This window comes from Leptodactylus fuscus, chromosome 5, assembly GCF_031893055.1.
Source record: "Leptodactylus fuscus isolate aLepFus1 chromosome 5, aLepFus1.hap2, whole genome shotgun sequence".
Lineage (NCBI taxonomy): Eukaryota > Metazoa > Chordata > Amphibia > Anura > Leptodactylidae > Leptodactylus > Leptodactylus fuscus.
Genome location: NC_134269.1, coordinates 181,090,012 through 181,102,795, shown reverse-complemented (window position 1 = coordinate 181,102,795; position 12,784 = coordinate 181,090,012). Strand labels below are relative to the sequence as shown.

General features: G+C 41.3%; 1 protein-coding gene across 1 annotated transcript in view; it reads left to right on the top strand.

Annotated features, from left to right (window-relative positions):
* Positions 1 to 12,356, top strand: part of GABRP (gamma-aminobutyric acid type A receptor subunit pi) — a 51,540-nt gene extending 39,184 nt beyond the window's left edge. The window contains exons 7-9 of the mRNA XM_075275889.1: positions 2,027 to 2,179; positions 7,520 to 7,716; positions 12,040 to 12,356. Coding sequence (XP_075131990.1) covers positions 2,027 to 2,179; positions 7,520 to 7,716; positions 12,040 to 12,333 — 644 coding nt within the window. The 3' untranslated portion in view covers positions 12,334 to 12,356. The remainder of the gene's footprint in view (positions 1 to 2,026; positions 2,180 to 7,519; positions 7,717 to 12,039) is intronic.
* The last annotated feature ends 428 nt before the right edge of the window (positions 12,357 to 12,784 follow it).

Genomic DNA, 12,784 nt, shown 5'->3' with positions numbered 1-12,784 from the left:
TGTTCCCTGAGCCATTTAGTTATCACCTTTGCTTTATGGCAAGGTGCTCCATCATGCTGGAAAAGGCAGTGTTGATCGCCAAACTGCTCTTGGACGGTTGGGAGAAGTTGATCTTGGATCACATTCTGGTACCATTCTTTATTCATGGCTGTGTTTTTAGGCAAGACTGTGAGAGAGCTGATTCCCTTGGCTGAGAAACAACCTCACACATGAATGGTTTCAGGATGCTTTACAGTTGGCATGAGACAAGACTGGTGGTAGCTCTCCCCTCGTCTTCTCCGAATAAGCTGTTTTCCAGATGTCCCAAACAATCGAAAAGGGGATTCATCAGAGAAAATGACTTTACCCCAGTCCTCAGCAGTCCACTCCCTGTACCTTTTGCAGTCTGTCTCTGATGTTTTTTCTGGAGAGAAGTGGCTTCTTTGCTGCCCTCCGTGAGACCAGGCCTTGCTCCAAGAGTCTCCGCCTCACAGTGCGTGCAGATGCACTCACACCTGCCTGCTGCCATTCCTAAGCAAGCTCTGCACTGCTGGTAGTCCGATCCCGCAGTTCAAACACTTTTAAGAGACGGTCTTGGCGCTTGCTGGTCTTTATTGAGCGCCCTGGAGCCTTTTTGCCAACAATGGAACCTCTGTCCTTGAAGTTCTTGATGATGCGATAGATTGTTGACTGAGGTGCAATCTTTCTAGCTGCGATACTCTTCCCTGTTAGGCCATTTTTGTGCAGTTCAGTGATGACTGTATGTGTTTCTTTAGAGATAACCATGGTTAACAGAAGAGAAACAATGATGCCAAGCACCAGCCTCCTTTTAAAGTGTCCAGTGGTGTCATTGTTACTTAATCATGACAGATTGATCTCCTGCCCTGTACTCATCAACACCCACACCTGTGTTAATGGAGCAATCACTGAAACGATGTTAGCTAGTTCTTTTAAGGCAGGGCTGCAATGATGTTGAAATGTGTTTTGGGGATAAAGTTCATTTTCTAGGCAAATATTGACTTTGCAAGTAATTGCTGTTAAGCTGATCACTCTTTATAACATTCTGGAGTATATGCAAATTGCCATTACAAAAACTGAAGCAGTAGACTTTGTAAAAATTAATATTTGTATCATTCTCAAAACTTTTGGCCATGACTGTAATTACCGCGTTTGTATAAAAAAAAAAAAAAAAAACACACAGGCAAGCACCTTTCCCCAAAAAAGGATAATTTTTGGAGTGTTTTAAATGTTAAATCTAATTTGACATAACTTAACTGTGTTGCCTTAGGGAGCTATAAAATGGATAGATAGGGCCCTAGGAGCCCTGACAGTGTCATACACTTTGTTTTAAGGCAATTTAAGGCAATTCAAACTTGCATGTGTTTAGACTTGAAATCCATGATGCCTAATCAAACATGTTTTTGCTTCTCTCTACATCTTATGTAAGCTGCTTGAATATTGTATATTTGCTTGTATTTTGCAATATTTATTTGACTATGATTTTGTTAAAGATACTTTGTTGTAATTTGAAAATGCAATAGAAAGAAATTCAAGAAAAAATTCAGCTAGGGAGCAGGAATGACTTGTAAGTCTCCATACTGCCTATGTAGGCACACACTCTCCCTGATGTGGACGATTATCCCCTGACCCTGGTCTATAGTCACTCACTCTGCCAAATCAGTATCCCTGAACTAATCCTGAGGAGGCCCAATAGGCCAAAACAGCGCTGTCCATAGCTGGGAATCTGTTCTTTTTGGAATAGAATTACTAATTTGGCAATTAAATCCGCATCATGACAGTAGACTTTTTAACTGACTCATGCATGATGTTAAGGATGCTGCCCTCTATAGGGCGGCATACAGAGTGCTCTGTTCTCCTAATTAGATCCTGGAGAATAGGTTTGCATATTTTTTACTTTGACTTAAGCAATCTGTCAATTCATGCATAACATTTCAATGAATTTAGACTTTCTATATAATTTAGACTTTAGACTTAGAAATTAGAATTGATATATAATCTTACTAATAAGATTTTTTTGTTTCCACAGGTACTTACTCTAGACTCTCCCTAAGTTTTGTACTCAAAAGACACCTTCTCTACTTCATTTTGGAAACCTATATTCCATCTACTTTGCTTGTTGTGTTATCATGGATTTCTTTTTGGATTTCTAAAACTTCGGTTCCTGCAAGGACATGCTTTGGTAAGATTCTATAACTTACTAAAACAGAAGTATAAGCCTGCGATAGAAAAATGTGTTAAATGTGTCATTCACCTGTCAAAATGAACCAAATTAAGCTAAGGTTGTGGGGAAACTTTTCAGGAGATGCAATGAGTAGCATTATAAATCATTAGTAGAGATGAGCGAACACTAAAATGTTCGAGGTTCGAAATTCGATTCGAACAGCCGCTCACTGTTCGAGTGTTCGAATGGGTTTCGAACCCCATTATAGTCTATGGGGAACATAAACTCGTTAAGGGGGAAACCCAAATTCGTGTCTGGAGGGTCACCAAGTCCACTATGACACCCCAGGAAATGATACTAACACCCTGGAATGACACTGGGACAGCAGGGGAAGCATGTCTGGGGGCATAAAAGTCACTTTATTTCATGGAAATCCCTGTCAGTTTGCGATTTTCGCAAGCTAACTTTTCCCCATAGAAATGCATTGGCCAGTGCTGATTGGCCAGAGTACGGAACTCGACCAATCAGCGCTGGCTCTGCTGGAGGAGGCGGAGTCTAAGATCGCTCCACACCAGTCTCCATTCAGGTCCGACCTTAGACTCCGCCTCCTCCAGCAGAGCCAGCGCTGATTGGCCGAATTCCGTACTCTGGCCAATCAGCGCTGGCCAATGCATTCTATTAGCCCGATGAAGTAGAGCTGAATGTGTGTGCTAAGCACACACATTCAGCACTGCTTCATCACGCCAATACAATGCATTAGCCAGTGCTGATTGGCCAGAGTACGGAATTCGGCCAATCAGCGCTGGCTCTGCTGGAGGAGGCGGAGTCTAAGGTCGGACCTGAATGGAGACTGGTGTGGAGCGATCTTAGACTCCGCCTCCTCCAGCAGAGCCAGCGCTGATTGGCCGAATTCCGTACTCTGGCCAATCAGCGCTGGCCAATGCATTCTATTAGCCCGATGAAGTAGAGCTGAATGTGTGTGCTAAGCACACACATTCAGCACTGCTTCATCACGCCAATACAATGCATTAGCCAGTGCTGATTGGCCAGAGTACGGAATTCGGCCAATCAGCGCTGGCTCTGCTGGAGGAGGCGGAGTCTAAGGTCGGACCTGAATGGAGACTGGTGTGGAGCGATCTTAGACTCCGCCTCCTCCAGCAGAGCCAGCGCTGATTGGCCGAATTCCGTACTCTGGCCAATCAGCGCTGGCCAATGCATTCTATTAGCCCGATGAAGTAGAGCTGAATGTGTGTGCTAAGCACACACATTCAGCACTGCTTCATCACGCCAATACAATGCATTAGCCAGTGCTGATTGGCCAGAGTACGGAATTCGGCCAATCAGCGCTGGCTCTGCTGGAGGAGGCGGAGTCTAAGGTCGGACCTGAATGGAGACTGGTGTGGAGCGATCTTAGACTCCGCCTCCTCCAGCAGAGCCAGCGCTGATTGGCCGAATTCCGTACTCTGGCCAATCAGCGCTGGCCAATGCATTCTATTAGCCCGATGAAGTAGAGCTGAATGTGTGTGCTAAGCACACACATTCAGCACTGCTTCATCACGCCAATACAATGCATTAGCCAGTGCTGATTGGCCAGAGTACGGAATTCGGCCAATCAGCGCTGGCCAATGCATTCTATTAGCCCGATGAAGCAGAGCTGAATGTGTGTGCTAAGCACACACATTCAGCACTGCTTCATCACGCCAATACAATGCATTAGCCAGTGCTGATTGGCCAGAGTACGGAATTCGGCCAATCAGCGCTGGCCAATGCATTCTATTAGCCCGATGAAGCAGAGCTGAATGTGTGTGCTAAGCACACACATTCAGCACTGCTTCATCACGCCAATACAATGCATTAGCCAGTGCTGATTGGCCAGAGTACGGAATTCGGCCAATCAGCGCTGGCCAATGCATTCTATTAGCCCGATGAAGTAGAGCTGAATGTGTGTGCTAAGCACATACAGCATTATTGGTAAGTAAATAGGGCCTGTTACCGTCTGGAGTTACTTACCAGGCTGCTACCGCTGCTGCCTCGGTAGTTATGCCACTGACTGAGACTACATTCATCAGTGTCGAGTCCCTTTATACTAAAATACAACATCACTTTCTTGACACCAAGAGTAATCCAGTACAGTGAGCAAATTTTATTATTATTTCATTTCTTCAGTTTCCTTTTTATTCACAATTATTTTTTATTTGATGATAAGTTTTATCACCAAACATGTTGTACAGCGATAGCCACTGTTTGTGCACCTATTATGCCAATCTTCTATGAGATAGTGGGAGGATTTATCTTTTCACACTACCCACGTTTTATGTCGGGGCCGCCACATAGATTTTGGTTTTGTAGGATATAGAGGAATTCCTGTTTCATGATTATGTAGGAATCTTGAATTCCAAAGATATAGGAATGAAATTTACATATGAGATAAGTAATTCATTAACTTATTGAACTTGAAAACAAAACATCAGCCTGTAAAAAGTGTCCTGACTAAAATATATCACAAATGCACAACTCAGTTTCCTTCATTGGCAAACTTGGCATCCAAGTCCCCTGAATCAAGAAACAGGTGAATTGGTCAATATCTTCAAGCTAGAAGGAACTGCTCAAGTTTACAGTTTTAAAAAAGAATGTGATTCCTTACTAGAAAGAATTAAAGCGAAGGGATATCCAGCCATGTAACTGCAGAGGGCATATGCCAGGGCGACTGATAGACAAGTATTTCTACAGCAAAAAGATCTGATACAACAAATAGGTTGCTTTTTTTTTTTTTTTTTTTACTAGGGATTGGAACATATGATGCAAAACGTCATAACTAGAGAAGAGCGAACAGCGTTCAATAGGTGTTTGATCGAATATCAGGCCGTTCGAGGTATTCGTTCCCATTCGAATACGACGCGGCATACGCAGTAAAAATTCGTATCCCCTCCCACCTTCTCTGGTGCGTTTCTTGCACCAATAACTGTGCAGGGGAGGTGGTACAGGAACTACGACAACAGAGGCATTGAAAAAACCCATTGGCTGCCGAAAACGTGACCTCCCACTGTGTAAGCGGCCATTTTTCTTGTGACCGCGGGCATGCGCAGTCAGCTCTGCCCGAGGACTAGAAGTTCTGCAACATTATTTTTGTTCTTCAATATTATTAGAGCATCAACAGAAACCAAATGAATCCGGGTTAACACAGTGGCTCAGTGGTTAGTACTGTAGCCTTGCAGTGATGGAGTACTGGGTTCGAATCCCACCAGGAACAACATCTGCAAGGCGAATGTATGTTCTCTCTGTGATTGTGTGGATTTCCCCCCATTCTACAAAGACATACTGATAGGGAAAAAAAAAAAAAAAAAAAAAAGTACATTGTGAACCCTATATAGGGCTCACAATTTACATAAAAAAATAAACCAAATGAATCCTATTGGGTAGTTAGGGGGCCATCAGGATTCTTGGTGTGTTTGATAATCCTATTAATATTATAAATGTGAAAGTTTGTGAGTTTGTGGGTTTGTGTGTTTGGATGTTTGCATGTTCGGATGTTTGTTCCTCAATCACGGAAAAACCGCTCCACCGATTTGGCTCAAATTTTCCAAAAACATAGTTAATACACCCGATTGCATAATAGGCTACTTTTCGTCACAATAACGCCCATACGTTTTTCCCAGGACCCACGCAAAAAGCCAACTCACATCACTATCTCTGCAATCTCACACACTTTGGACCATAGGAAGCCCTAAAACTTCACATTCCCCTCTACAGCCTCGCCCCTAACCCCACACAATCTCATATACATATACTTTACCACTTTGCCCCTTACTTTAACGATACTCCAGGAGGCTCTCTTTAACGCTCCGGAGCAGCCATGTTTGCCGACCTCCACCGCTCTGACAATCCACGACACCACCCACCCATGTCAATACCCCTAGGCAGTCTAATAAATGCAAAAAAAAAAGTTTAAAAAAAGTAAAAAAAAATATATATAAAAAAAAAGGATTAAAAATTCAAATCACCCCCCTTTCCCTAGAACACATATAAAAGTAGTTAAAAACTGTGAAACACATACATGTTAGGTATCTCCGCGTCCGAAATCGCCCGCTCTACAAAGCTATACAAATATTTTTCCTGTTCGGTAAACGCCGTAGCGGGAAAAATGGTCAAAAGTGCCAAACCGCTGTTTTTTCACTGTTTTGATTCTGATAAAAATTTGAATAAAAAGTGATCAAAGCAATAACATTTCCCGAAAATGGTAGAACTAAAAAGTACACCCGACCCCGCAAAAAAAGACGCCCTATACATTCCCATACACGCACGTATAAAAAAAGTTACGGCTGTCGGAATATGGCAACTTTTAAAAAAAAAATTTTTAACACAGTTTTGGATTTTTTTTAAGGGGTCAAAATATAAATAAAACCATATAAATTTGGTATCCCCGGAATCGTAACGAAACACAGAATACAGGGGACATGTCATTTTGGTTGCATAGTGAACGCCGTAAAACCAAAGCCCGTAAGAAAGTCGCAGAAATGCATTTTGTCTTCAAATCCACCCCATTCTGAATTTTTTCCCTGCTTCCCAGTACATTATATAGAATAAATAATTGTGGCATCAGGAAGAAAAATTTGTCCCAGGAAAAATTAAGACCTCATATGGCTCTGGGAGCGGAGAAATAAAAAAGTTATGGGGTTTAGAAGGAGGGGAGTCAAAAACGAAAATCAAAAAATGCCATCGGCGGGAAAAGGTTAACTTCAAATACTTCTGTCCCAAAGTCACTATGTAAAGTTTCTCACAACACCGTATAGCAGCTCAAATACACATTAACTTCAACACAAAAGTCTCACGTATTCTCTGAATTACAGCAAAAACAAGATACAAAGTTACATTTCATATCCCATACCTTATACACAGTACGAAAACCTTACCCACGCCTGTATATACCCACTTCTACAATCACCGCAGACGAAGTCGCGGGTACCAGCTAGTTTGTTATAACTCTCTAAGCTGTATGTTTGTTAAATCTGTAGTGTTATTGTGAATAAAGTTTTATTTGAACAATAGTGAAACATCAATATATATTGACGCTAGGTTCACACTAGTGTTTGGCTTTCCATTCTCCGGATAAGCTTGGGGACCCGAGAAACAGAATGCTAACCCGCTTAAAAAGCGGTTACTCATGGACCCTATCGACTATAATGGGGTTCACTGGGTTTCCATTCAAAAAATGTGGAAAAATGCAGAGAAAAAAGTCCTGCTTTTTCTCTGCATTTTTCAAGCTGATTTGGGGATCGAAACCCCAAATGTATTTCAAACACTGGTGTAAACCCAGCCATAGTTTGTACTTTTTACTTATTCTTTGTTGTTTCATTCCAGGAGTTACAACTGTTCTAGCCATGACAACCATTTTGATGGGGTCTCGATCCGCTTTTCCTACTGCTAATTGTTTCATAAAGGCCATCGACGTCTACCTTGGCATTTGCTTCAGTTTTATTTTTGGTGCATTATTAGAGTATGCGATCACTCATTACTGCTCAGAAAAGCATGCTGCCATGAAAGAGAGAGAAAAAAAGGTAAGATAACAGACGTACGCTTTGTGTTTACTGGTGGCAACTGTGACGCTGAGTTCACACCTGCGCCTCGGTCTCCGCTTTCAGTTTCTGTCTTCTTCTGACAGAAGACGTAAACCTGGCAGAGCGTGTGAGTGTCGGGAGCGTTTTGCTCTCTCCACGGCGAAACCGTTTCTTTGGTTTTTTTAAACCAGACACAAAATTCTGCATGTCCGACTTTGTGTCCAGTTAAAAAAAAAAAAAACGGTTTCGCTGCGGAGAACACAAAACGCTCACGGGCGCTCAGGGCCAGACACTTTTCAAACCCATTCAAATGAATGGATTTGAAAAATGACTGCAGGTTTCCGTCTCCTGTCCGGTTTCGGGCAGGAAATGGAAACGGAGGTCGGGTCGCAGGGGTGAACGAACCCTGAGAGGCTTTAGCAACAAAAATGCAAACCAGCATTGTGGTAAGAGATGAGCCAACAGATTCATAACAAGCTACAACATGCATTACACTGTCACATGCTCAGTGACTTATGGCATCACCTGACAGCCTCTCAGGGTATGTCTGGCTCAGTGGTGGTGATAGTTGTGCCAACATGAGGGTCAGTACATTATAGAATAAAGTGATGGCCCAGGTCGCAAGAGATGGATGTCCAAATGTTTTGGAGTAGCAGGCAGCATTATCAATACCGTAAAGGAAACATGATATAGGTAGACAGTGGCAGATTTATTTGGCATCAGTCAGAGGTATGTGAAAATCCTCATGAAACCATGACTAATTCTGATTATGCTGAAAGTGAGGTTTTCCAAGCTTGCAGTGGACAATTTGGTCTGCCTAGGTGTGTTACAATGCCACTGGCAGCACTCAACATCCTTTCAGCCATTGCACTTGATGCTGGATAAGATAAAACTTATACGGCAAACTAGGCCATTTCCTTCCACTTCTCTAATCTAGTGACCAAGAATTTCACAGGATTATAAGAACACTGACTGAATCTACTGGTGCAGCCTATAGGTGTCAGTTACCTGCTGTGGGTCAGGGGAAAAAAAGACACAAATGCTTCATAAGTAGCTTCAGTGTAGCACAGAAAAAAAACTCAAAAAGCTGCAATTTGTGCCAAAAAAGGTAAGTTTAATAAATGTGCCCTATTACCGTAAGTCCTATGTTTGGACAATGCAATCCCCCGGTTCAGTTTGGTCCGAACTTGTTCTGATAGAACCAGAATGGAAATTATGATACTCTGGGGTCTCTTCAGACTTATCTTTATCACAACTTTCATATACAAGATTGCTCGTCAACTGTACTTGAGCAAACTAAGTGACTGTCACATGACTAGAGGAACAAATAGCTAAATCCAAAATTAGGAGGAAGACTCCTTCTAAGGCCTTTATCACATTATTATTATTATTATTATTATTATTATTATTATTATTATTATGATACAACACTCACATACCCCACCTTACTGAAATGGGAATGTGAACTACAGGAAAAGTACTCTACAAAAGAGATTATGGCTATACTTGAACACTCACGGGTTTTCCAAATGTGAAACAATTAAATAAAAGAGAGAGATAGACAAAATGCAAACTGGGCTTTATAGCAATGTAGTCAGAAAGACGTCTCTCTTCAGTGAAAGATATGTGAAAGTTTGAACTTTTTGAGAACTCAAATCTAAGCATTTAGTCTGGAGGAAAACAGGCACTGTTCTATTACTTGCCCAATACCATCCCTAAAGATGGCGGTTACACAATCATACTTTGAGGGTGTTTTTCAGTGGCTGGGACAGGGAGACTGGTCAGGGTTGAAAGCTTTGAGCAAAGTGCAGAGATATTTTCATTTGAAACTTTATCCATAATTCTCTGGACCTCAGAATGGGCTGAAGCTTCACCTTCCAAAAAGTCAGTGATCCTAAGCTCTCAGCTGAGACAGCACAGGATTGGCTTAGGAACAACCCTGGAAATGTCTTTGAGTAGCCCAGCAGAACTCTGACTTGAACCCAAGTGAACATCTGTGGAGAGATCTGAAAATTGTGCAAACCTTGCAGCATTGTACCCAAGAAGTCTAGAGGTTGTAATTCATAAGTACTGCGTAATAGGTCTCAATATCTTTACAATAAATTAACAACGATTTCTATTGAGTGTAGATTGATGGAGGAAACTTTTTTGGGGGGGTGGGTAGGAGGGATTTATTTACTTTTATATTTTTTTGTTAGCACAAGGCCACAAAGTAACAAAATGGGAAATAAGTTAATGGGACTGAAGACTTTCCAAATGTACTATTTTGCGCAAGTACATACAGTACATACAAAATTTGTCTATAAAAATAAACCTATTGCTTTTCCCCAAAAAGGGATATATTGTAAACTGATTGTAAAAGTCATTGCTTGCTTCAGAAGCACCATGTGTGTTGCTTATTATGACCTGGCTAGCAGTTGTATACCCATTGCTGCATATGTACAGTGGCATGCAAAAGTTTGGACACCCCTGGCTAAAATGACTGTTATTGTGAACAGTTAAGCAAATTGAAGATAAAATGATCTTATAATATATATATAAAAAAAAATTTAAATAATATTATAGATGACACATTCCCAATATATTTTTTGGAAAAAAAAATATATATATATTTTACATTTTCAAAATAACAAAAAGTAAAAATGGCCCGATGTAAAAGTTTGAGCACCCTGAATGTTTTGTGCCTAGTAGCACCCCCTTTGGCAAGTATCACAGCTTGTGAATGCTTTCTGTAGCCAACCAAGAGTCTTTCAATTCTTGTTTGAGGAATTTTCATCCATTCTTCCTTGGAAAAGTCTTCCAGTCCTGTGAGATTCATGTGTTGTCTTTCATGCACTGCTCTTTTTTTGCTGAAATTTAATTGTATCCATTCTTCCCTCTACCGGTGTTCCCCATGTCATTTGCTGCGACACAACCTAAAAGCATGATTGATCCTCCCCCATGCTTAATGGTTGGAGAGATGTTCTTTTCCTGAGATTCTGTTCCTTTTTTCTCCAAACATACCTTTGATCATTGGGGCCAAAGAGTTCTATTTCAACCTCATCGGTTCACAGGACTTGTTTCCAAAATGTATCAGGCTTGTTTAGGTGTTCTTTTGCAAACTTCTGATGCTGAATTTTAGGGTGAGGATGCAAGGTTTTCTTCTGATGACTCTTCCATGAAGGCTATACAGAGTCTTCCTGAAGGTCTTTTGCAGTCAAGCAGGGGGATTGGGGGGTTTCTGATTTGCCACTCTGGGAATCCCATGAGCAACTATCTCTGAAGTTTTTCTTGGTCTTCCAGAACTTATTTTGACCTCCGCTGTTCCTGTAACTGCCATTTCTTAATTACATTTTATTTTTTTATTATTTATACATAGAGCTCACAATGTACATTTTTCCCTATCAGTATGTCTTTTTTGAAATATGGGATGGAAATTCATGCAAACACGGGGAGAACATACAAACTCCTTGCAGATGGTTTTTTTTGCCCTTGGTGGGATTTGAACACCAGGGCCCAGCACTGCAAGGCTGCAGTGATAACCACTGAGCCACTGTGTGGCCCCTTCTTAATTACATTTTGAACTGAGGAACAGGCAACTTGAGAACACTTTGCTGTCTTGCTATAGCCTTCTCCTGCTTTGTGGGCTTCCAACATTTTCATTTTCAGAGCGCTAAGCGACTACTTAGAAGAACCCATGGCTGCAGGGGGTTTTTTGCTCAAGGTTAGAGGAAGCTGGATATTTATAAAGCTGTAAAATTTACATCACTTGGCCTTTCCTAACAATGATAGTGAACTAGCCATAACCCTAAGTGGCTAATTAAGGTCTGATACCTTGTCCAAAGTTATCTGAACACACAAGGGTTCCCAACCTTTTGCAAGGTACTCCTTTCGCTTTTTCACTGTAAAATTGTACTCAAACATAATAACACACTGATATTGCTTAAAATTATAGACAAGTGTGTTTAGTTTTTAACTTTATGCCTTTTAAAGTTCATTTTATCTTTTACTTACTTAACTGTTCACAATAACAGTCATTTTGACCAGGACTGTGCAAACTTTTGCATGCCACTGTAGCTGTCACTTTGAGAGAACTACAGTATATTGTCTTGGCATGTAAGAACTTGAAAGTAGTTGAATACAGTCCGAGGACACGTCAGAGTGTCATAACATATTTTTCATGACATTTGGAGAATTTTTGTCCCAGGATGTAATTATTTGGACTAAAACCAGACAATGAGACAAAATGGACCCCAGATGAATCTTGGGAGTTTCACTCGCTGCTAGTGTTATCTCTCCAGCCTACTATTGATTTTGTAATAACTCTATTTTTCTCTCTTCTAGACTCCACCTGGAGAATGGGAAGATAATATTGTCATACTGGTCAACAATGATTCTAAAAAAGGAAGCACAAAAGAAGAGAACATAGAGAATAATACCTTAAAGTCAAAAACACGTACAAGTCACTTCAGAGTCAAACTAGGTGTTTGGTTTAAAATAAGGGAAAAATTTGATATGTTTGCCAATCTTTTCAAAGTGCGTAATCCTGAGAAAATTGATTATTACTCCAGAGTAGGTTTTCCTTTAGTATTTTTAATAGTGAATTTAATCTATTGGTCATATTATCTCTATATGTAGAAGTATCTGTGTTATGGGATTTTGCATAACAATCACTGAACAGTTTATGCATACAATGATCAGCCATAACCTCAAAACCACCCGCCTAAATATTGTGTAAGGGCTCGTTCACATCTGCGCCCGGCACTCCGTACTTCAGGTTTCCGTTTCCTGCATAAAACAGAGCAGGAGACGGAAACCTGCAGGAGTCCGGCCGTGAGCGGCGGTGAGCGTTTTATGCTCTCCGCCGCGAAACCGGGTTTTATAATCCGGACACAGAGTCAGACATGCAGTACTCTGTGTCCGGATTAAAAAAAACGGTTTCGCGGCGGAGAGCCGCCGAACCCGGTCTGTGGTTTCCGTCTTCTGGCATGCAAAAGACGGAAACCACAGAACGGACAGCTGAACGCAGGTGTGAACCTAGCGTAAGTTCCTCTTATTCTGCCAAAATAACTATGACTTGTGGAGACAA